This window comes from Melanotaenia boesemani, chromosome 1 (genome assembly GCF_017639745.1).
Source record: "Melanotaenia boesemani isolate fMelBoe1 chromosome 1, fMelBoe1.pri, whole genome shotgun sequence".
NCBI classification, from domain to species: domain Eukaryota; kingdom Metazoa; phylum Chordata; class Actinopteri; order Atheriniformes; family Melanotaeniidae; genus Melanotaenia; species Melanotaenia boesemani.
The window spans coordinates 5,896,211-5,921,760 of record NC_055682.1 but is presented as its reverse complement, the minus strand read 5'-3'; the positions used below and the strand labels follow the sequence as shown (position 1 = coordinate 5,921,760).

Sequence of the window (25,550 nt, the reverse complement as noted above, 5' to 3'; positions counted from 1 at the left end):
GAGTCATCTAGATCTGCTGGTTGTTAAACCAACACGGCTGAGACCTAAGGGTGACAGAGCCTTTGCAGCAGTGGCCCCTGTCCTCTGGAACTCCCTTCCTCTAGGCCTGAGATCTTTGGACTCCATGACCTCTTTTAAAAAGCAGCTAAAAACACATCTATTTAAACTTGCTTTTAATTAGTTTTATTTGTTTTTATTATCTCTGTATTACTGTTATTCGGTGTTTTATCTTCTTGTTAAGCACTTTGTGATTTTATCTTGAAAGGTGCTATATAAATAAACATTTACTTACTTATTTACTAAAAAGTACTTTACAGACAATTTGCTCCTCTAAGAACAACAGTCTTTGTTTTGTCTTTGTTCATATTGAAGATGAAGTGATTATTTGCACACTATGTCACAAATTAATTAATTGACCAGAAATCTAGTGTACAGCATTAAGAGACATGGTGAGAGTGCAGGCTCCTCTTCTGCTGACCATCTTTTTATATACATAACATTTTAGTTTACAAACTGTGCTATGTTTGTCAGGTAGTCATAAATCTAGAATTTGCTTTATTATGATTGCACTTATGTTTGGAGTTACCAATCATAAGCACTTTATTTACTTACTTTTACTTTCTTACTTCCTTGTTTTAAATGATTGGATAAACTGTTTATTGATGTGAGGGTGGCATTATCGTAATTTTCCTTTTTTTTTAATTTATTTATTTTTTTTAACGAGTGCTGTCCAACATCATGACAGCAGAATGATGGTCTGGCTGCTGTATTGTGCTGAACAAATTGGTTTGACATGCGGCTCCCCTTGAATCTTAAATATTATTCTTCTTGGAGCCAACGGTGCTGTGGGGGGGACGCTTGACGGAGGCTCATGAGAGGAAAAGACCAAAGATGAGCAGCTCGTCAATGGCTGTCGAAGTGCTGGAAGGGGAGGTGTATATCCACTGAAGAAGGGTGTAGAGCAGTGCTTCTCCATGTGGGGGGTCACCCCTACCCACACACACACACACACACACACACACACACACACACACACACACAACTTCACTTGACAGAGAGACAGAGACAATGCCTGTGAAAAACTAAGCAAATATGTAAATTAAAATATAAATAATAAAGAGTAGGAGAAATTGCATTAGAGGGCTCAACATGCAGCATAGACTTTGTTTTTGAGCTGCTGTTATATTACTTTCATTTCTTTTTTTCAAATAATCTACTGGCCTGACTTATTTAAGTCAGGCCAGCAGATTGGTGGCAGGGCCTTTGCCCATGGGGCCCGGTTGGGCTCAGCCTGAAAGGGTGACATGGGCCTCCCCTCCACTGGGCTCACCACCTGCAGGAGGGGCCATAGGGGTCGGTTGCAGTGTGAGCTGGGCGGCTGCCAGAGGCGGGGACCCTGGCGGTCTGATCCTCGGCTGCAAAAGCTAGCTCTAGAGACGTAGAATGTCACCTCTCTGGCGGGGAAGGAGCCTGAGCTGGTGTGCAAGGTTAACGGTTCCAGCTAGATATAGTTGGACTCACCTCGACGCACGGCCTGGGCTCTGAAACTACAGTCCTGGAGAGGGGCTGAACCGTCTTCCATTCTGGAGTTGTTCCCAGTGAGAGATGCCGAGCAGGTGTGGGCGTGCTCATTGCCCCCCGACTTGGCGCCTGTACGTTGGGGTTTACCCCGATGGATGAAAGGGTAGCCTCCCTCTGCCTTCGGGTGGGGGGACGAGTCCTGACTGTTGTTTGTGCTTATGCACCAAATAGCAGTTCAGAGTACCCACCCTTTTTTGGAGTCCTTAGAAGGGGTGTTGGAGAGCACTCCTTCCTTCTGTTGATGTTTCTAAGCTGGTAAAAAGCTTCTTAGTGAAGCTTTGATGTGGCTGCTGAAAGTCAGATCTGAGTCTATCAACACTCCAAGGTTACAAACTGGATTTGCCAATGCTGACCCTCTTCTCTTTACTAACAGAATAATCTCAGTTTTGTCTTCATTTAATTGTAGAAAATTCTTCCACCAGGGGAGGTGGGGCTTAGGGAGGAGGTTGCTGGATTAATTCCTGCCCATGTGGACTTGCATATTTTGATAAATTAGCTTGAAATGAGAGCCCCTTTAAGCAGTTTCATTAATTTAACTTTGTTACAGGATAAGAGTCATAAATTACATTTCAGAATGTAATTCATTTAATAAAAGTAATGACAAGCTGAAATTATATACAAGCAAATAAATGTGGTTTACTTTTTTAAAGAACTGTCGACCTGAATTTATCATCTTTTTGCACACAGATGGGATGTACATGGACATAACTGAAATTTTCAGCTCTTGATGATTCTCTTATTTACTGTACTTTGTACTCTAAAGATATGTTGACTCAGAATAATAGGTGATAAAAAAATTTTCTTTAAATTTATTGGAACAGCAAATTTAAAAATTTTAAAGTTTTTTGTTTCTTGTTGAAGATAATTTTATGTCCTTTTACACGTTTAAGCAACAAAAATTTGAATGCATGTTTTTTTATGAACATTCAAATATACAAATAAATAATAAATGTCCAATGTGTTTTTCAAAACTTCTTTCTCTTAAAAAAGACCAGATTTCTCATTGCCATTAGCTTTATTATTGCAGAGTCTAAAAGATAATGTTAACAGTGCAGCATGATAACAGAACACATTTCACTTTTAATTTTTCTGAATTTTTCAGTGTCATTTCTTTGGACCAAACAAGATGATAAGCATGAAGTTGATCAAATATTTAAATTTCCAAGTCATTACAAATTGCTCAAAATTTTCCAAATTATTCCAGATATTTTAAGTAAAAAGAAGCAAACAAGTACATACAATGACATAAAAGCTGCTTAATAGCTTAGCAGTCCTTACTGATAGTAACCAGTACAGGGTTAGACCACAACAGGAAGGGAATCCTTGTGGTATGTAAAGGCGGAATCATTATAGCTCTGGTAGAGAAATAAAATCCATGAAATCCAGTGAGAAGTCTGCAGCACAAGTAACAGCACAAGTGATTCAGTTGGAAATTGTACAGGGTGTTTTCTTTGAGCAGCAGTTATAGAGCCTGTTGATGCGAGCAATGTCGTTCTTGCTCATTTGCTTGGCGTGTCCAAAGTCAAGATTCGAATCACACTTGGCGACCATGGTTGGCTTCCCATTTTTGGAGAAGGCGAACCTTTAACAAGACAAAGACATTATTAAACTAATGATGAGATCAAATTTATAGTAGTTTTGTATTGTGCAGATGGATTGATTCCCCCCCCCCCCCCCCCCCCCCCCCCCCCCCCCCCCCCCCCCCCCCCTCCCTTTTCACACACACACACAAACACACCCAATGCACACAAACTATCTCACAAAACTTTACTTGTAGTATTGCATGACAGAGTTGAAGTCGTAAGGAGTCTTCAAGTTGTTTGTCTCCACTTTATCAAAGTTATGTTTAAATTCTGTGCAGGTATAAAAACAGATAATTTTCAGTAACAGATTTCTAACATTTGCTTTCAGGAAATGTAGACAAATTTAAAGTCTTGGACATGATGTCAAAACATTTTGGACTTGCAGAACTGAAAATCATGCATCTTGTCTATCTGGATGACTAATAAAGACAGAACTGTGAAGGTAAAGTTTTTGTGTGTGAGCTGACCTGGTTCAACGTTCTCGAAGAGAATCCTGATATATTCGTCTCTGTCTGAGCGGTTCTGCTCATGGTGGAATCCCAGAGCGTGAAGAACCTCATGCTGCACTGTGGAGTGGTACAAACAGCCCGGTTTTGCCAGTGAGATAAACTGTCCGCCAGTTCGACGGCCAACAAAGGACCAACACCTGACACATACACACAGTAACAAGAGTTTGTTTGATTGGGTTAAAATATAAAAAAAAACAGATATTTTACAGTAATCTCACAGTAATTGATAGACTGAAATAGGAGGATTTAATCCTAACAATGTATATTAAGCTCATAATTCACAGAAGCATATAAATGGTTTTCTCATATCATGAAACAGATTCAAAATGGTGCGGCATCGTCCAGACACCGTCCGGACCGCTGCGCTTAGGTTGTGTGTTTTATTTAGTTTTCTATTTAGTTTTCCTGACTTTTGTTATCCCATCATCGAGGGAGTGTTCAGAATAGGCCGAGATCCCAGGCCCATCGCCCACCTTTGACCAGCATCCTACTTGCTAATGTCCAGTCTATAACTCTCTCCAGCTCATGCTCGGCAGATTTGGAACACCTCTCCATCCTGTGCCGACCATTCTATCCCCCCTTGGGAATTTACAGCCATCATCACAGCTGCCACATACATTTTACCACACGCAGACACCAACACAGCACTATCGGACCTACATGATGTGCTGTGTCGCCACATGACCAAACACCTGGACGCTGCCCTTATTGTGGCGGGGGATTTTAACAAGGCTAACCTTAAAAAAGTTATGCTGACGTTTTACCAACACGTCATGAGTGGCACAAGAGAGAATAACATCTCGGAACAATGTTACACACAATTCAAAAAGAGCTACAAAGCGGTGTCTTTGCCTCCTCTCAGAAAGTCAGACCACAATGCCGTCTACCAACAAAAGATGACATGTCATGTTATAGCATTTATATGTATATATATATATGTATATACATATATAGTCAGTCTGTATAACGTGGACATGACTGCACACTCATTGCTCTGCATCATTGCACCAAAATTATCTTTAAATTTATAGTCTTTGTAGTTTTAAATTGTTTTCTGTGTTGTTTTCTTTACTAGTAGTAAATGGGTATGCGCAGCCTCGGATGCATGTACAACTGCCATCTTCACTGCCATGGGACAAATAACACTTGAAACTTGAATAATTTATAACACTTTCTACTTTCCAAATATGCCCAGTTTAATTACTTAAATTCCCAGATGCAGAAGAAGAGCTACTGTCATGTGACGACTGATTTACAAAATATTTTTTGTATATTTACTGCTTATACCTTTTTGATGTGTCAAAATTTTTGGGAGGATTGTCTTCTGGTTTGTGGTATCCACCAGGGGGCAGAAGATAAGTATCAAAAACACCCACCCTTGATCCGGAAGCGCTCTCTAACTACAGGCCTATTTCTAATCTTCCTTTTCTGTCAAAAACCCTGGAAAAAATAGTTGCGGTTCGACTTCATGCCCACCTTAAACACAATAACTTATATGAGAACTTCCAGTCTGGTTTCCGCCCTGGCCACAGCACAGAAACAGCACTGGTCAGGGTTATAAACAATCTCCTGATGGCAGCAGATAATGGTTCCCCATCATTACTTATTCTTTTGGATCCAACAGCTGCTTTTGATACGGTGGACCACAGCATTCTCCTCCACCGTTTGCATCATACCATTGGACTTTCAGGACAAGTCCTCAATTGGTTCACATCATATCTCATAGACAGAACTGAACACGTTGCTCAGGGGAACTCAAAATCTCTGACACACAATGTCACTTGTGGTGTCCCTCAGGGCTCTGTGCTTGGTCCCACTCTTTTTACCATATACATGCTACCCCTCCGTAATATCATCAGCAAACATGGTATATCTTTCCATTGCTATGCCGACGATACTCAGCTCTATCTCAAGACGACCCCTACCCATTCTGCTCCCTCACCATTATCCAACCTGACTGCCTGTCTGGAGGAGATAGAGGCATGGATGAAGATGAACTTTCTTCAGTTAAACAGCTCAAAAACAGAAGCCATTCTTTTTGGTACTGCACACCAGCTCCATTCCTCCACCACACATCTCCAACATCACCTTCTCTGGGCAAAAGATACACCTTTCCACATCTGTTTCTAACTTGGGTGTTAAAATGGATCCACACCTTGTTTTTGACGCTCATATCAAATACCTCTGTAAGATTTCTTTCTTTCATCTTAAGAACATTGCAAAACTTCGCTCAACACTTTCCCTGGTGGATGCAGAGAAGCTTGTCCATGCTTTTGTCTCCTCTAGGCTTGATTATGCAATGCGCTCCTCATCGGGATCCCTGACAAGGGCATTCAGAAACTACAATACATTCAGAATAGTGCGGCCAGGATCCTGATGAGGGTGCGAAAGCAAGACCACATCACCCCCATCTTAAAATCTCTTCACTGGCTTCCCGTTTCTTTTAGAATCGAATACAAGGTCTCTCTCCTCACTTACCAGTGCATCCATGGACATGCCCCTACCTACCTACAGGAACTTCTTTTCCCTCACACTCCTTCACGTACCCTCCGGCCTGCCTATACAAACACCCTCCGTGCCCCCAGGACTAAGCTTCACAGCATGGGTGATCGAGCCTTCTCAGGTTTTGGAACACCTTACGAGAACATCTGAGAGGCTCACAGTCTATAAATGACTTTAAACGAAACTTGAAAACCTATCTTTTTAAAAAAGCTTTTTGCTGACCAGCACTTTGCAGTGAAACTTAATAGTTGTTCTTTTATCCTTTACACTGTTTATTATATTGATTTGTTTTCTATGTTACTAAAATCCTTTGTAGCACTTTGAGATTCCTTGGAATGTAAAGTGCGTTACAAATAAAATTTATTATTATTATTATTATCACTTCTCAGAAACTGTATGTATTGATAGAAAAAGTCTGTGTTTTTTTTTTTTTTTGTTTGTTTTGTTTTTTTTTACCCCTTCATAGCTTCAAAGTAGAGGTAATGTAAATCACTTGCTTTCCACGGGACAAAGCGAATGCAGGTGGACTGACTGAAGCTCTCCAGGCCTCTCATGATGATGATGCGCTCTAGAACATCTACAGAAAAGTGTTTTTGTTTATCACAATTCTTGTACATCATGCTTTAATATAAAAGAAGCTAACAGTCACTCTGTGGTTTTGTTTAAATAAAGTTTAAGTCAGAGCTGCTTACTGTATTTAGTAGAGATGAAGTAAGGCACGTAGACGTAGCTTCCAGTTTTAGACCACTTGCAGCCTTTGGCAGTGCATGGGTCTGCGTTCCTGCTGGAAGTATCCGGCAAAGCAATGTCATCCTCCACCACAGGTATCTCTGTAGCATAAAAAAGGTCTCCAATAAATGTACAAAGCAAGAATGTCAGAGGGAAATATGTCTCATTGATATGCTACAAACATAAGAGCCTTGCCCAGGGGCCCACAGTGTATAAATAAAAGAAGTAAAAAATGAAGAAGTATATTTAACATCTAGAAAAGAAAAGCAGGTTATGGTTTAAAGTTTTCACTGAGAGAATTTTTGAATGAATTAGTTATCATTTGAACTGGTGGAAGTTTATTTCCTGTTATTTTGTTCAACAGTAACCCAGTAAACGTTTCATCTGTAATATTAATGTCCTAAAGTTTGTCTCTTACTTGGGTCAATTTGGGGTCTTAGGATGATTTCAGAGATGTCCATCGATTGGCCTGAAGAAAACATTAAACAGAGATTTTTAAATCAGTGTCTCAGATGTCAGTCATGCAGATATTTGATTCATTTCACCTGTTTGATACTTCACTTTCAGTCGGTGCACTCTGCAACACAAAAACAACATTTCAGAAGTTCATTAAAAAACTTCATGATAAATAAGAATTCAGATTATTACCATTGAATTAACAACAGATTGTTTAAAAATACTTCATGTTCACATTTCTTAATTCTCTACAATCCCATATCTTCTGAACTATTAGGCAAGGCAAGGCAGTTTATTTGTATAGCACATTTCCTGTACAGGACAATTCAAAGTGCTGTACATAAAACAAAGACATTACAGATATTTAGAATAGTAAAAGGCATCAACACATAACCACAATAAAATAATAAATTACATTAAAATGATTAAAAGCAAGATAAGTTAAAAAAGTTACTGTGCAGATTTCATGCATAGGCGCATGAGAAAAGAAATGTTTTTAACCTGGATTTAAAAATGTCTACATTTGGGGAAAGTTTAATCTCCACTGGCAGTTTGTTCCACTTGTTTGCAGCATAACAGCTAAATGCTGCTTCTCCATGTTTAGTCTGGACTCTGGTCTGGACTAGCTGACCAGAGTCTTTGGATCTAAGAGCTCTGCTAGGTTTATATTCTCTGAACATATCACAGATGTATTCTGGGCCTAAACCATTCTGGGATTTGTAAACAAGCAGAAGGGTTTTAAAATCTATTCTGTGACTGATTGGAAGCCAGTGTAAAGATTTCAAAACTGGTGTGATGTGTTCAGATCTCTTAGTCCTGGTTAAAACTCTAGCAGCAGCGTTCTGGATGAGCTGCAGATGTTTAATGCTCTTTTTATGAAGTCCTGTTAAAAGACCATTACAGTAATCCAGCCTACTGGAGATGGATGCATGAATGAGTTTCTCTTGGTCTTTCTGGGAGACTAAACTTTTAATTCTGTTGATGTTTCTGAGCTGGTAAAAAGCTTCTTAGTGAAGCTTTGATGTGGCTGCTGAAAGTCAGGTCTGAGTCTATCAACACTCCAAGGTTACAAACTGGATTTGCCAATGCTGACCCTCTTCTCTTTACTAACAGAATAATCTCAGTTTTGTCTTCATTTAATTGTAGAAAATTCTTCCACCAGGGGAGGTGGGGCTTAGGAGTCTCATTCTGTTTGTTCCTGGCGGAGGCTGATCTGAGGGCCTACAAAGAGGATCAATTTAAAAAAAATAAAGGGGTTGCTGGATTAATTCCTGCCCATGTGGACTTACGAACGGAGGTTACGAACTTGGTTGGTGATTTTGAGGAGCCCGAGTCTCCAGGTGTTTACCTGTTTTCTACCAAACAGAATAATCTCAGTTTTGTCTTCATTTAATTGTAGAAAATTCTCCTTCATCCAGGTGTTTATTTGCTCCAGACACTGACACAGTAAGTCTATTGGACTGCAGTCATCTGGTGACAGAGACACATAAAGTTGTGTATCATAAAAGAGAGGTTAGAGACAGGTCTATAGTTGTTCATTATAGAGGCGTCTAGAGTCCTTTTCTTTAGGAGTGGCCTAATAGCAGCTATCTTTAGTGATTTGGGAAAAATGCCTGATGACAGCGAGCTGTTAACTATCAGTAGGAGATCCCTTTCTACTGAGGTAAAAAACTGTTTTTAAAAAGTCAGATGGTATCATGTCCAGAGTGCATGTTGTTGATTTCAAATGCCAAACTGTTTCTTGTAGGACTTTTAAATTCACCATTTTAAATTGCGACATGACATCAGAATTATTTCCGGGTTTTAGACACAAACTAACTGGCAAAACTGTCTGCCATCATGGACAACACCTCTCGCCCTCTGCATCAGACTATGGGGGCCTTAGGCAGCTGCATAAGTGACAGACTCCTACACCCAAAGTGTAAAAGGGGACGCTTCCGCAGGTCCTTCATAAGGTTAAAATGAAGTGGAGTTATCTAAAAATTTAATCTAACAAGACAAAAACCTTGTTTTTTCTTTTTAAACCTGAACCTGAAACTGTGAGGACTGCTGAGCACTCAAATAACAGCCATATGTTTAGAGTTCAACTTACCAGAGAAACATCCGTCAGTGAGAGGATGAGGAGGAAGAGGAAAGTTGGAGTCATGATGGTGGTCCTCTGCAGAGAGATGAATGAGTCTGAGAGAGAGTAGGATTCTGAGTCTGGATGCAGCTGATGTTCTTTATAACGCGCTCATGCAACTTGTGGGCCGATACTTTGTTTCTGATAAGTGAATTGAACTGAACCAATAAACATTTTAGAGGAAGGAAATTGCAGCTTCATGCTCAAGCCTTAAGCCGCCCTTCATTTCTTTGTGTTTGGCTTCAAAGAAACTTTATAATCTTTTTATTATATTTTTAAAAGAGAAGGCTTTTTAAGGGAGTGCATTCATTTGTTTGATAAGTCTTTAAATGTCAGCTTAAGTCATTCATGTACAAAACGCAAAATATCTACAATTCAGTAACTGTGGGATTTATTTTGCTTCCATGAGTTCAAACTTTTTTAAAGGACCTTAAACAATAATTTTCCTGCCTTTCTGAAAGTATTTCAAGGGGAGGCCAGATCATAAAGGATGTGCTGTAATCATCAATCATTGTTTTTGGTCTTCACAGACAAGACTCCAAATTGCAGTTGGAGGGAAGGGTGTCTGTCTAGGGGGTTTCAGGGTTTCATCTCTGCATTATGCTGATGACGTGGTTCTGATGTGTTGTATGCCGACTCTGCTTCTGTGAACAGGAAGACTGAGCAGAGGCTTTTTAACACCACCACAAGAAAACCATCAGCTGCCTTCTGCCCGGAAAGACAGATCCTCCTGTCTCACAAACAATCAAGGTCATCCCAAATCACAGGAGACCCCTCACATCCTACCCACCACCTGTTTGGTCACCACTACCTGGTCACCATTTCAGGCCAATCAGCTCAGATGGTCATCTTTTCTTTTTTTTTTTTCTTTTTTTTACCTCTAATTTTGTTCTATTTATTATGTGTTCTTTACCTTCTTTAATCATTTTATATTTATACATTTTTTTTGGCACAGTAGCTGAGTGGAGCAACTGTAAAATAACAAATCAGCCTATGCTATTCTATTCTGTTCTATTCTATTCTAAATCTGCAGGCATGCTTTTTAACTGAAAGAGGGGAAAGTGCTCTTTCTGGATCAGAGATGAGTCCCTGCCTCATGTAGAGGAGATTGGGTATCTTGGGGTCCTGTTTGCAAGTGATGTCAAACTAGAGTGAGAGATGGACAGAAGGACTGGTGCTTTGTTAGCAGTGAGACGGTGTTGTGTTAGTTTGTTGTTGTGAAAAAGGAGTGGTTAAGAGGTAATGTTTTCAATTTACTTTGGAACTTTGTTCCAAACCTTACTGAAAGTTGTAAAGTTTGTGTGGTAATCTAAATAATGAGAGCATTGTTGCTTTCCTTTGGGGATCTTTAAAGCATACCCAACTGGGACAAAATCCTGGGAGAGACTTAGAGCATACTGGATGACTCATATATCCTGTCTGGCCTTGGAACACCTAACGAGGAACCGGGAAGTGTCACTGGGCAAATGAAGTGATGGTTTCCCTCCTGATCAGTTGTCTCTATGACCTAATCTCAGACAAGTGGTTAAAAATCAACAAATCTATCATCAATTTCTTACATAAAGAGGTCAAACCACAGAATGTTTGGAAGACAGAATGAGGGGAAAAACAGAGAATAAAAAGAATTTGACTGAAAAATTATTGTATCCATATCTGGGTTGGTTGTAAAGGTTGAAGCTGGTTGCAAACTACAGAAATTATGAGTTAAATGAGTTATGACAATCCTCATAGACCAAGCCATGACTCTTTTTTTTGTCCTTAGTGCTTTGTGTGTCTCATGTCAGTGCTGCACATATTTTAATTTCACAGAACAGATTTTTTGCAGCTTCTAAAGCTTACAGTCATTTATTATGGTCATCAATACAGGATAAACTATGCTGAGCTGGACATTCAAAGGCCTCATCCAAAGTCGCAAATAAAATGTGTGTTTTTCTTCATTTTTAGTGTGTGTGTATTTTTGTATTTCTGTCTTAGTGTTTCTTCTGAAGTGCAGCTTCCATTTAATGAAGAAACATCTAAAGAGGAACACATAAACACATGAATTGCTTCAGCCTTCTTGAATAATCTGTTCAGTTTTTGGCTCCGATGCTGCAACCACACATATAACATTTCCACTTTCTGTTGTCCAGGTATTTGGGGTCCTCCACTAGATTTATCTCTTGTCCCACGATGTAAAAAGTACTTTACAGACAATTTGCTCCTCTAAGAACAACAGTCTTTGTTTTGTCTTTGTTCATATTGAAGATGAAGTGATTATTTGCACACTATGTCACAAATTAATTAATTGACCAGAAATCTAGTGTACAGCATTAAGAGACATGGTGAGAGTGCAGGCTCCTCTTCTGCTGACCATCTTTTTATATACATAACATTTTAGTTTACAAACTGTGCTCTATTTGTTAGTCATAAATCCAGAATTTACTTTCTTATGATTGCACTTATGTTTGGAGTTACCAATCATAAGCACTTTATTTACTTACTTTTACTTTCTTACTTCCTTGTTTTAAATGATTGGATAAACTGTTTATTGATGTGAGGGTGGCATTATCTTAATTTTCCTTTTTTTTATTTATTTATTTTTTTTAACGAGTGCTGTCCAACATCATGACAGCAGAATGATGGTCTGGCTGCTGTATTGTGCTGAACAAATTGGTTTGACATGCGGCTCCCCTTGAATCTTAAATATTATTCTTCTTGGAGCTAACGGTGCTGTGGGGGGGACGCTTGACGGAGGCTCATGAGAGCAAAAGGACCAAAGATGAGCAGCTCGTCAATGGCTGTCGGAGTGCTGGAAGGGAAGGTGCATATTCACTGAAGAAGGGTGTAGAGCAGTGGTTCTCCATTTGGGGGGGTCACCCCTACCCACACACACACACACACACACACACACAACTTCACTTGACAGAGAGACAGAGACAATGCCTGTGAAAAACTAAGCAAATATGTAAATTAAAATATAAATAATAAAGAGTAGGAGAAATTGCATTAGAGGGCTCAACATGCAGCATAGACTTTGTTTTTGAGCTGCTGTTATATTACTTTCATTTCTTTTTTTCAAATAATCTGCTGGCCTGACTTATTTAAGTCAGGCCAGCAGATTGGTGGCCGGGCCTTTGCCCATGGGGCCCGGTCGGGCTCAGCCCGAAAGGGTGACATGGGCCTCCCCTCCCATGGGCTCACCACCTGCAGGAGGGGCCATAGGGGTCGGTTGCAGTGTGAGTTGGGCGGCTGCCAGAGGCGGGGACCCTGGTGCTCTGATCCTCGGCTGCAAAAGCTAGCTCTAGAGACGTAGAATGTCACCTCTCTGGCGGGGAAGGAGCCTGAGCTGGTGCGCAAGGTTGAACGGTTCTAGCTAGATATAGTTGGACTCACCTCGATGCACGGCCTGGGCTCTGGAACTACAGTCCTTGAGAGGGGCTGGACCCTCTTCCATTCTGGAGTTGCTCCCAGTGAGAGATGCCGAGCAGGTTTGGGCATGCTCATTGCCCCCCGACTTGGTGCCTGTACGTTGGGGTTTACCCCGGTGGATGAAAGGGTAGCCTCCCTCCGCCTTCGGGCGGGGGGACGAGTCCTGACTGTTGTTTGTGCTTATGCACCAAATAGCAGTTCAGAGTACCCACCCTTTTTGGAGTCCTTGGAGGGGGTGTTGGAGAGCACTCCTTCTGGGGACTCCCTCATTCTGCTGGGAGACTTCAATGCTCACGTGGGCATTGAAGTGGACGCCTCCCTGGTGAGGTGTTCTGGGCACGTCCCACCGGAAAGAGGCCCCGAGGAAAACCCAGGACTCGCTGGACGGACTACATCTTTCGGCTGGCCTGGGAACGCCTCGGGATCCTCCGGATGAGCTGGTGAATGTGGCCGGGGAGAGGGAAGTCTGGGTTTTCCTGCTTAGGCAGCTGCCCCTGCAACCCGACTCCAGATAAGCAGCAGAAAATGGATGGATGAGTTTTTTTATATTTCATACAAAACTGTAATTAAGTTATACAATCTTTATGGGTAAATCTTTAAGAATGTTCTTTTACAAAAGTAACTAAATGGTAAAGTTACTTTTAACCATACTTTTAATGTACTTTTTGATGTAAGTAATCAACAAAGTTACCGAGTTACTTTTTGAATTAAGTAACTAGCATTTGTAAGTAGTTACTTTTTTCAGAACCTAGCACAACTCTCCTTGTCACAGCGGTGAACTACCACAAACCACTTTATCCTCCCTTTTTATGAAGATTCTGACAGTTTTACATTTAGAGGATGGCTACAAGAAGACCCATTTAATGCATCATACAATAACCACTAAAGGCCCATTTATGCTCCCTTACATACGAAACATACGTTACTATTTACATACATAAGGGAGCATAAATATTCCTTAAAGCAACCGAGAAGGCTTCGAATTGGCTGTGGATCCAGAGAGGAGATCCATGGGGGCCAGCAAATGTCTCCTGAACATACCGTGGTCTTACCAACTGTGGTGGGGTCGCCTGGGAGAGGGTGTATGATGTTGAGAGGTCTGAAACACCCAAAGACACCAGACTACGTCTGATGATGTGTTTAGGTGCATCAGAAAATGTATGTTCAGAACTTTATCATTATTTTTTTTATTTATTTATTTATATTTGTTGTTTTTTTATTGCCAAATAACTGACCGGCCCAGAAGAACCAAAGAAAGGGAGAAGGTGAACAGAGGAGACAAGGGAAGTGTGCAGAGAGGAAAAAGGAGAAACAGAAACGAAAAAAAAAAACACAACAACTGTGCAATCAAATTCAAAATAAAAATAAATAAAATAAATAAACAGACAATCACCTGCTGCACCACCCAGACATCTAAACATCCTCTGGCCTCTAAGAAAACACAGCAGACAATCATCAGGAGCACCTGGAGGAAGCTTGTTCTCCATTTCCACTGCATTTAAAACTCCTAAGGTTGGGTAAAAATTTTGTCATCAGACAGACTTTAGGATTATTTTTATTTTAATTTATTCATCGCTCACATTCAAATAAAGATGGAATTTCCTGACAACAGCAATAAAAAAAAAAAAAATACCAAAATCAACTTCCACAGAAAAATGACAACAAAACCACAAATGTGTAAAAATATATTAAGTCTATGAAAATGAGCAATGAAGAAATAAGATGTTTCGTCAAGTATTTCTTAAGATGTCTCTTCACAAGAAATTCCAAAGAAAAGAGGAAACAAAAAATCATAACAATATTAAAGATGTTTTTTTTTTTTTTTTTTTTTATTTTGTTTGTTTGTTTTTCTTAAAGATGGAAAAAGTAAGAAAAACAAAAACTGACTGCAAAAACCACTAAATTATTAATTTCTTTGGGATCTGTATATGACAAGGACTTGTTAACTATAAGGTTAAATAAATGGTAAACTAATATACTAAAAAAAACAAAGACTCACTTCCAAGCAACATAACTTGAAAAACCACTTTTGATTTGTGGGAATTTAAATGTTCATTGCAACAATATTTTGAGATTAAGCTGAAGTAACAATAAAACAGAAGAAAGCTGAAAAGAAAAGAGAAATCAGAAAGGCTATGTTTTGTAAAGAAAAAGTTAGGACTCCCTGATGTTTGTAGCTTTGTCTAAATTCAGGTGGATCATATCCGGTACAAACAACTGGAACATCATTACAATATTTTCAAGTCTCTCTTTGTATAAATGGGTATTTATTTATTTGCATTTTTCTTGTGTATATCCTGACCATTTGAAAAGGAACCACAAATTTAGCCAAATTTCTCAGTGAGAAACTAACGGACTAATTGTTCATTAATGATTACCTAAGCCTTGTATTCCTGTGAAATCAGATCAATTAGCCAATAATTACTGAATAATTGTTAAATGGTCCGTTAGTCTTAAAATGAAACGTAACCAGGGACTAATTGTTCATTAATGAACTTACTTCAGGGGCCACTAAAAGTAAGTGTAAGTAAAGTAAGTGAATAGTAAGTTGACAATGAAGTACTGCAGAACTGCTGTTGGTCAAGAGTAAAGGAGTTGTTAGATATGGGGAACTCACCAGGAAAGAAGTCAACGTTAGTGATTCCCCAAATATGAACTCATCAGTAAGGAATCATTGATCCACAATTACTTATAACCTGTTATTAGCCAATGGTGTAGTGGTTAGCATTGCGGCCTCACAACAAGAAGGTTGCTGGTTCGAGCCTCTCCTAGAGAGGTTTTTGTGTGATTGCACGTTCTCCCTGTGTATGTATGGGTTCTGTTGCGGCAAAACGATAACTTTGTCTGAGGGCCGCTGTGGGCTAAACTCTGGGTTTTCTGCCTGACGCGAGTTCTGAAATATTCTCAACCACTTCTGTGTCAGCAGCGATACGTTTATTCCTTCCATTCATTGTTCCAAAACACATCCAGGCACTGAGTAAACGTTATTCTGACTGAAACAGGCTTATGCTATATATTACGTGATAACACGGTCAACAGAAATGTGACCACCACCGAGCTCACCCCACTTCCTCATCCATTCATCTAAAACACCTGTGAGTTGGTACCTTTCAAACTTCGTGACACACACACACACGCCCACAGCACCACACCCACCACCCAGATGCCGATGCCGCATGTCACCTGTGCCACCTCATAAATATGCAAATACTAACATGGCTCCTACAGGTTCTTTCTGGGTTCTCCGGCTTCCTCCCACAGTCCAAACACATGCATGTTAGGCAGTGATGCCACAGATTACTTGAAAAAGTAATCTGACCACTGATTACTGATTACTTCTTTAAAAAGTAATCTAGTTACTTTACTGATTACTAAGGTTTAGAAGTAACTAAGTTAGATTACTAGTTACTTTATTAGTTAAAACCCCCCAAACAAAAAAATGACGGACGGAAGTGGAGAGGCGGACCTCCCATCATGCACCAGGGTAATAAGTTTCTATATCATATTTTTTTCTAAAGTCATGTGCAGTGAATGATTTGTGTTTGTCGATTTAAAAAAGGTCAAGTTTCAGCGAAGAAAGGTAACTGCATGCTTACGAGTACATAAAATTTCTGTACCACCGTTAATGAGAAGGTGTGTTGAGTTAGATAAATACACTTTCGTCCACGGCGCTTGATTTCAAATCATATGTGAAAGGAGTGGGGAGTGCCGAAGTAACGCATGACGAATATGAAGAGTAACGGTAATTTGATTACATTGTAGGACATCCTAACGCGTTAGATTATATTTTGTTAAAATATGTAGTCAGATTACTGGCATCTCTGATGTTAGGTTAGGTTAACTGGTCACTCTGAATTCTCCCCAGGAGTGAGGTGAGTAGTTGTTTGTTTCTCTGTGTTGGTCCTGCAATGGACCAGCGCTGGCCCGGTGCCTCTTGCCTGCTAATTAGACTCCAGCTTCCCTGCAACTCTTAATCAGACTAAGCGGTAGAGAAAATGAATGTTATTAGCCATTTTATCAGATTTCAAAGTAATACAAAGCTCATGTATTCATTCATAAGCCTTCACTTATTCCTCATTAGTTTCTAAGAAACTAAGCAAGTTTTGTGGTCTCTACTGTAAAGTGTTAACAGTTTATTATATTTGTGTTTACATTTCTCTTATATTTCATATTAATTATTTTTCTTTATGTAACTTCTGATAGCTGCTGTGATTATAAAAGTGTGTATCTGTCTGTCTGTAAACTTGGCCAGATGGGTCTACCCTGCATTACCAAATTATCCAACATTTAAACAACAGAAAAGGAGCAAGATCTTTAGTGAAAGAGATTTACAGTCAAATGAAGATTGTTTTCTTATTAAATAACTGTCTTTGTCATCTTCTTGCACATTTAAAAGATGCTTAGGAAAATAATAAAACATTTCAAATGTTCATTTTCTTCTTTCTTGAATTTATAGTTTGATCTTTAAACCCGACAATGTTGAACCATAGAAACATTTTTGTGTAAATTTATAACAACAATTTGTCTTAAGGTTCATTTTCCTTTTGATCAAAAGCTTCTTTCCATTTAGTATCCTTACTTCAGAGGAAGCTACTAATACACAATATACCAGACAATGTTCACAGTACATCATGACAACAGTATATTTCACTTATTGATTTAAAATTTTTATTTCATCAGGCTATTTTTTACTTTAGATGACACAAGACAATCAGCTTTAAGTGTAATATTTATTCCAAATTTAAAGCAAAACAGAAGCAAGCAAATGTATATAATCAGAAAAAATAAAAACAGCTGCATCCGCCACCACCCACTGTGACGCTTGGCCGAGGATTTCCAGCAAAGTCAATAATTCCCAATAATTTCCATATTGCTCTAGGCTCACCACAATGAGAAGTACCTATTTCACAGCTAATAAGAAGTGGTCTGAGGTATGGAAGACAGGTTCAGGGCGACCGCAACAATCCCTCACTGCAAGGTAACTATGAAGTCCACCTCCAGTGCCAGATTGCAAAGGCGGACCTGGAAATGGAATACTTGAAAAGCTGGAGATATTTCAAGCTTGGCCTGAGCAAGACCTACTCCCTACCAGGCTGTTCACAGCATATGTTTCCATATTAACTTACTTAAATTAGCCATTTTGGAACAGAAATCCCAAGATTACCGTTTAGTGCAGGTTAATATAGCCAGCTATACTAGTAAACCCACTTTTTGGAATACCCCTCAGGGCTAGAACTTGACAGAATGAGATGCTATACAATCATCATCCACCAGTTTCCCTGTAAGTGAAGTCTGAAGCACAAGTAACAGCATAAGTGATTCAGTTGGAAATTGTACAGGGTGTTTTCTTCGAGCAGCAGTTATAGAGCCTGTTGACACGAATAATGTCGTTCTTGTTCATTTCCGTGGCGTGTCCAAAGTCAAGATTTGGATCACACTTGGCGACCATGGTTGGCATCTCATTTTTGGAGAAGACGTACCTTTAACAAGACAAAAGCATGATTAAAACAATGATGAGATCAAATTTATAGTAGTTTTGTATTATGCAGATGGATTGACCCCCCCCCCCCCCCCCCCTTTTACATACACACACACACACACACACACACACACCCCATGCACACATACTATCTCACAAAACTTTACTTGTTGTATTGCATGACGGAGTTGAAGTCGTAAGGAGTCATCAAGTTGTTTGTCTCCACTTTATCAAAGTTATGTTTAAATTCTGTGCAGGTATAAAAACAGATCATTTTCAGTAACAGATTTCTAACATTTGCTTTCAGGAAATGTAGACAAATTTAAAGTCTTGGACATGATGTCAAAACATTTTGGACTTGCAGAACTGAAAGTCATGCATCTTGTCTATCTGGATGACTAATAAAGACAGAACTGTGAAGGTAAAGTTTTTGTGTGTGAGCTGACCTGGCTTAATGTTCTCGAAGAGAATCCTGATATATTCGTCTCTGTCAGAGCGTTTCTGCTCATGGTGGAATCCCAGAGCGTGAAGAACCTCATGCTGCACTGTGGAGTGGTACACACAGCCCGGTTTTTCCAGCGAGATAATTTGTCCATTTTCTTGACGACCCACATAGGACCAGCACCTGACACATACACACAGTAATGAGATTTAAAAAAGAAGACCTTGTTGGTAGCATGTTTTACAAATATCCATGACCTGATCTGTTGCTCAGGTAAATTTCAGCAGACCAAACAGAAGGAGGTCTTCTTAAGGCAAACACCATAAAACACACGTAAACCCTCTTCAGCTGTTAATGTCAAAATGTTTGAAGTTATGATTTAACTTTAATTTAATAGTTTATATTTTCTTTTTACCATTACAGACAATTTTTCTTTATTTATGTCTTACAGAAAAAAAAATCATCAAGTTAAAGCTGCATGTATTTGATGAATAGATTGAGATAGAAGGACTTTGTTGTAAGGATGTGAATGCTCATTAAGCTGAATCCATTAAGTTACTACAGAAATTGTAAATCCCCAAAATTTTTTTACAGCATTTCTTGTTATTCCTTCCCCTCACATTGCAGAAATGTTGAGATTCCTATGCTGCTTGTTGTATGTGCTACAAAGGTATGGACAGGGTATGGTTGAAAATACAGGGGAGCTAAGGGGAGCTCCCCCAAGGACATTCAGGTGTTATGCTAAAGGCTCATTTATGCTCCCTTACATACGTAAATAGGGACGTCCATTTCAAACGTTGTCATACCTCCCCATCCTCAAACTTCCATGAATCTTTTACGTTGCCATGGTTGTTAAGTTTGATCTTGTTTTTACTGTTATGACCCATATCAGGGGCATGACTGGGCGCAACATAAAAGCACGTTGAGGACAGGTGTAAAAGTCAACCAACACAGTTTATTGACATAAATGTAAAACGACAAATAAAACCTGTAACAAAAGATGGTAAAGTGTTGGGGTTAGTGAAACTGCTGAAATAAAGAAAACGATTTAACCCAAAAACACAAACACCACCGAGTAAAACCAAAACGTGTCCATAACTCGGGGTGATAACGAAACGAACCAAAAGGCAGCAGTTCCAATAAACTAAGTGACATCCGTCACAACCAAAAGCCTAATCTAGCCCAACACAACATAAACCTAATACGCAACACAAAGATAACAAAAAGGCTGAACACAAACGAAAGCCTAGTGATGCTTAAACCAATACTGAGTGTAGAACAAAAGGTAGGTCCAAACTAAATGTGAGACTAAATGGACTGTTCTACCGTTCCCCCATGGGGAACACACGAGCAGGCAGGAGTGGTCCTGCTGCACATACTCAAACTGTCCAACCTCAAACAGACTACCAACCAGCACAACAAACACCCAGTAAAACATCGCCGCCATTATCCAGCCAAACACAAAGAGAAGAGGCCACTTGTGCTAATTAGCCTCTCTCATCCCAAGTGAGGGGAAGCAGCCTGTGCAGCCCTACCTCCCCCTCCCGACTACACACTGCAGCAGCTCTTTATTTCCTGGTTTCCAGGAAGCTGCAAGGCGATTGGTTTGAAGGCCAACCAATCAGAGGGAAGAAGAGTGATGGACAGCCGATGCTGCCAGTCCAAAGACACGTTAGGGTTCAGCCTTTTCAGGCTGAACAAGTCCCAGCTGTCGGCAATCATCATCACTTAACTCACGTCCCGAAGGGGACGTAACATTTACCATCTTGAGAACGAGAACAAAGTCGTCTGTTCTTACAAAGTATGTGACAAGCTTAAGCTGTCTTTATATTTCATGCAGTAGGCATGCAGCCACAGCTTTTTCTTTTACTACACACACTGTGTGTAGGAGACCAAGGACCAGGGGAGACAAAATACATTTTTTTCTAACTATTTTGGTGAACTCAGTAACATTTTTAACATGACAGTTACATGTAATAAATCAGTCTGTTACTATATGAACTATGTTAACCGATTAAAGAAATACTAAACTGACAAATTTACAGCCAAAAATGAAGTAGACCCTTTGAAATGTCACTTTTTTAATACAGGAAATTTGTTACAGTTAGCACTTCACTCCAGGAAACATTTTCTCATTAGATTCAATGGTAAAGTGAATCCAGACTTTTGACTGGTACTGTATACATTCACAATTGTTTTCATTTTAGCTGAATCAAATGATCCTGTCCTATTTTGTTTTTAGTTTGGAATGAAGAAAATGTCAAATGTCCAGTAAAAAGAAAAAATGTGATGTGAGAAACAGGAAAGTCAGAAAGCTCCATGTCTAGCAGCCGCCCTGCTGTTCCAGCTTAAGCAGGGAAACACACTCGATGGTTTTTACTGTTTCTGTGTAAGATCAGTACTGCTGTTAAAAAGGAGCTTATTTATTTAAAATCTTTGTGAACAAAAAGTTACCAAACATTTAAAAAAGTGTGCAAAAAACAAATTTATTAAATTATTTTGTGCATCACAATGTAATTAAAACTTTAAATGATTATCCAGCACTAATTTGAACATTTATGATCTGGTCAATGAGGAGGATTCAGTTCAGTGTTGTGTTGTTCGCACAAGTGTGTGTGTCAGTTTATTTTTACCCATCTCTACTTTCAAAGGAGAGGTAATGATGATCATCTGGTTTCCACGCGACAAAGCGAATGCAGGTGAACGGAATAAAGCTTTGCAGACCTTTTATTATGGTGTAACGCTCTACAGGAGCTACAGAAAAGTTTATCAGTTAATTAAAAGTCTTCTTACTAAAATATATTAAAAAAAACTAATTGTGATTTTTAAACTTTTTTATCAGTGTTTATGTCAGAGCTGCTTACTGTAGTTAGTAGAGATGTAGTAAGGCACATAGACTTTGTGTCCAGTTTTAGGCCACTTGCAGCCTGTGGCAGTGCATGGGTCTGCGTTCCTGCTGGAAGTATCCGGCAAAGCAATATCATCCTCCAACACAGGTGACTCTGTAGCACAAAAAAGGTCTCCAATAAATGTACAAACTAAGAATGTCAGAGGGAAATATGTCTCATTGATATGCTACAAACATAAGAGCCTTGCTCAGGGGCCCACAGTGTATAAATAAAAGAAGTAAAAAATGAAGAAGTATATTTAACATCTAGAAAAGAAAAGCAGGTTATGGTTTAAAGTTTTCACTGAGAGAATTTTTTAATGAATTAGTTATTATTTGAACTGGTGGAAGTTTATTTCTTGTTATTTTGTCCAACTGTAACCCAGTAAACGTTTCATCTGTAATATTAATGTTCTAAAGTTTGTCTCTTACTTGGGTCAATTTGGGGTCTTAGCATGATGTCCATCGATTGGCCTGAAGAAAACATTAAACAGAGATTTTTAAATCAGTGTGTCAGATGTCAGTCATGCAGATATTTAATTCATTTCACCTGTTTGATCTTCACTGTCAATCGGTGCACTCTGCAACACAAAAACAACATTTCAGAATTTTATTAAAAAAACTTCATGCTAAATAATAATTCAGATTATTACCATTGAATTAACAACAGATTGTTTAAAAATACTTAAAGGTACAGTGTGTAGCTTATTTGGCTTTTTGTTAGCAAAAATCAAGTATCGCTTTCATAAATTTTACCAAAGTGTAATCACAGTCACATCCAAATGAAAGCGTACCCAACTGGACGCTGCCATGTTGCATATCCATCTTTGAATACAGTAGCTGAAAGGGGACAAACTTGTTAGCCTTACGCGTTTTACCTGCGAGTCCTGTTTCACAGGGGAGGGGGCGGGGTTGGTGTAAACAAGCCAAGATGACCATTTAACTTGCCAGTTTTCATTGAAAAGGATGACCAGGAAAAAATAGCCAAGAAAAAAAAAAGAAATAATAACAGGGGAACAAAGGAGGATTTACATCGGTGGAGCATTCACCAGATGGAGGCAATAGATGGAAGGAGTGGGACTTTAAAGCTGATGCAGAGGTTGCAGGCTTTCTGCTGGATAGATAAGTTAATTCAATCTAACAGTGAAGTTTATTTTGGCGTTATGTTAGAAACAGAGCAGGGTCATTTACTGTTACTTGCTATATAAAACGGCAGAAACGGCTAATTTGTTAGTTAGCCTACAGAAGAAAAGCTCCGCTGCAACAGTTTTCAGTTGTTGTTGCTCTTCACAGAAGTCATACCAGCACACGACCGTGCACTCTTTCTTTTAAAACCTAGTTAATGCCAACCTGAAATTGTGAGGACTGCTGAGCACTTAAATAATAGCCATACATTAAGAGTTCAACTTACCATAGAAACATCCGTCAGTGAGAGGATGAGGAGGAAGAGGAAAGTTGGAGTCATGATGGTGGTCCTCTGCAGAGAGATGAATGAGTCTGAGAGAGAGTAGGATTCTGAGTCTGGATGCAGCTGATGTTCTTTATAAAGCGCTCATGCAGCTTGTGGGCCGATACTTTGTTTCTGATATGTTGAATCAAACTGAACCAGTAAACATTTTAGAGGAAGGAAATTGCAGCATCGTGCTCAAGCCTTAAGCCGTCCTTCATTTTTTTATGTTTGGCTTCCATGAAGAGAACTGGGAGAAAGAGAAACCTCCTCTGTAGGACTTTTCAGGTGTGCTTACCCACCCACATCTCAGGGTTGCATCTCTGCATTAACCAGATGATGTGGTTCTGTTGGCCTTTTCCATTCCAGTGCATGCAGGAGGGATGATACATATAGGTCTCGGCTCGCTCCTGATCAGTTGCCTCTGTGACCCAATCTCAGATTTGACTGAAATATTATCATGTCTGCCACAAGAGGGAGATCAGTAAATTTTTGTAACTACGGTGACAGAAATATGAGTAAACGGGAAAAGGGGTAAAATGGTCGTCATAGGTATTAGAGCATTTAAAGCCATAACATTTAAACTTAAAATCACTTAAAGGAAGTTTAGTGCAATCTTAGTCTGATTCTGGTAATTCTGTAGTTAAACCTAATGACTTGATATGTTGCTGTTTAGTTTTCTTGATCACCAACTCTGGTCCTTGAGGGCCAGTGTCCTGCAGGTATTGGATGTTTCCCTTCTGCAACGCACCTGATTCAATAAAATTGATCACTAACAGCTTATTGTCAAGTTCTGCACAAGTCTGTTAATGACCTATTCATTGGTATCACCTTCAGGATACCGGCCCTCAAGGACGGGTGTGTTGGAAGAATATTACTTTCTGCTCAGTATTAGTAACATAGTTAACATACCCTTCTTAGTAAGTTTTATTTATACAATCTATGGTCTTTTGGACATTTTGTTTTCCATGCATACGGTGCAGCCTCTTTTAAAGAAGAAACATTTGGATCCCTGGGTTCTGTCTTATTTCAGGCCAGTTTCTAAACTCTCTTTTATTGCCAAGGTTTTAGAGAATTGTTTCAGTCTGGTTTTAAGCCTCTTCACAGCACTGAAATTGATCTTTTGAAAGTTTTTAATGATCTTCTTTTAAACCTTGATTGAAACCTTGTGCCTTTTTTGATACTTCTAGACCTAACAGAGGCGTTTGACACAGTGGATAACACTATTTTCCTGTCACTACTCAAGTACTGTTTATGCACTGAAGGCACCACTATGGACTGGTCCTCACAGATAGATTCTTCTGTGTGCAGTTGGGGCAGTTTTCCTCCTGGGTTGCCCCTCTGACCTGCAGGGTCCCCCAGGGGTCAGTTCTGGGCCTTCTACTGTTCTTCCTTTATATGCTACCCCTGGGGTCGATATTTACGAAGCGTGATCATTCCTTGTCACGGCTTTGCTGATGATGTGCAGGTTTACTTGCTATTAAAGGTCCCTTCTAATAAGGTTCTTGCTGTGTTTAATTACATGAGGGATATTAAGAAATGGATGGACTTCAATTTCTTAAGATTAAATGAAAACAAAGATGAGATTGTCCTGTTTGGTCGCCCTGACTTGGTCCAGGTCCTTGCCAGCTCTCTTGGCCCACTAGCACCTCATATACAATCACAGGCAAGGAATCTTGTCATTATCATTGATGGGTCACTAAAATTAGACAAGCAGATCAGCTCAGTGGTCAAGGCTAGCTTCTTTCAGATTTGGCTTCTAGCCAAAGTCAAACCCTATATGCAAGAAGGGCTGATCTAGAAAAGTTATCCATGCTTTTATTTCACCATGCTTGGACTTCTGTAACTCCCTGTGCGTCGGCATTGGCTGTTCAGATCTCAACCATCGGCTTGTTTTTGTTTTGTATTGTTTTGTTTTTCTTTTGTTTGTTTTTTTTTTTTTGTTTTGTTTTTCTTTTGTTTTGCTTTTGTTGTTTCTTACTGTTGATGACTGTTCTTACTGTAAAGCACTTTGCTTTGCCATAGGCTTTTAAATGTGCTATATAAATAAATTTAACACTGACATGCAAGAAGCACACAGGTAAATTTAACATGTCTTACTTGCATTGAGAAACCAAAGGGTGTTAAAGTGAATGTTTTATTTTCTTTTTTATTGTTGACTTCTCTTTTATTCTGAAGTCCAACTTCCTTTTTAATGGAGAACATTCTAAATAACACATGAAGAAACACACAGAGAAATATATTAAGAAATAAATGAAGAAACAGAAAAAAAACCAACTTTGATATTGCTGCTGACTTCAAATACTTTAAAAAGACTTTATAATTTGCTGATTGATGACTGCAACAGTTGCTTCTCTAAGATTATTGCTGATGTCTTTCTTCCTTGGCACTGTGCTTAAGACATC

The 25,550-nt window shown here is 39.3% G+C and overlaps 1 protein-coding gene across 3 annotated transcripts; it reads right to left on the bottom strand.

Annotated features, from left to right (window-relative positions):
* Positions 1 to 2,581: 2,581 nt before the first annotated feature.
* LOC121642593 (low choriolytic enzyme-like) lies at positions 2,582 to 23,259 on the bottom strand. 3 transcript variants are annotated; one of them, XM_041989355.1, is made up of 8 exons: positions 23,110 to 23,259; positions 22,249 to 22,279; positions 7,323 to 7,373; positions 6,868 to 7,005; positions 6,632 to 6,752; positions 3,632 to 3,810; positions 3,353 to 3,434; positions 2,582 to 3,163 (listed from the first exon to the last, which is right to left on the bottom strand). In XM_041989355.1, exons 1-8 carry the CDS (start codon positions 23,161 to 23,163, stop codon positions 3,004 to 3,006), a joined length of 816 nt encoding a protein of 271 aa, XP_041845289.1. In that variant the 5' UTR covers positions 23,164 to 23,259; the 3' UTR covers positions 2,582 to 3,003. The 3 variants fall into 3 exon arrangements, with proteins under 3 accessions (XP_041845289.1, XP_041845304.1, XP_041845298.1); XM_041989370.1 differs by lacking the exons at positions 22,249 to 22,279; positions 23,110 to 23,259 and adding exons at positions 7,450 to 7,481; positions 9,453 to 9,596; XM_041989364.1 differs by lacking the exons at positions 2,582 to 3,163; positions 3,353 to 3,434; positions 3,632 to 3,810; ... (1 more) ...; positions 6,868 to 7,005; positions 7,323 to 7,373 and adding exons at positions 17,578 to 18,370; positions 18,537 to 18,618; positions 18,816 to 18,994; ... (1 more) ...; positions 21,676 to 21,813; positions 22,131 to 22,172.
* Between the last annotated feature and the right edge of the window lie 2,291 nt (positions 23,260 to 25,550).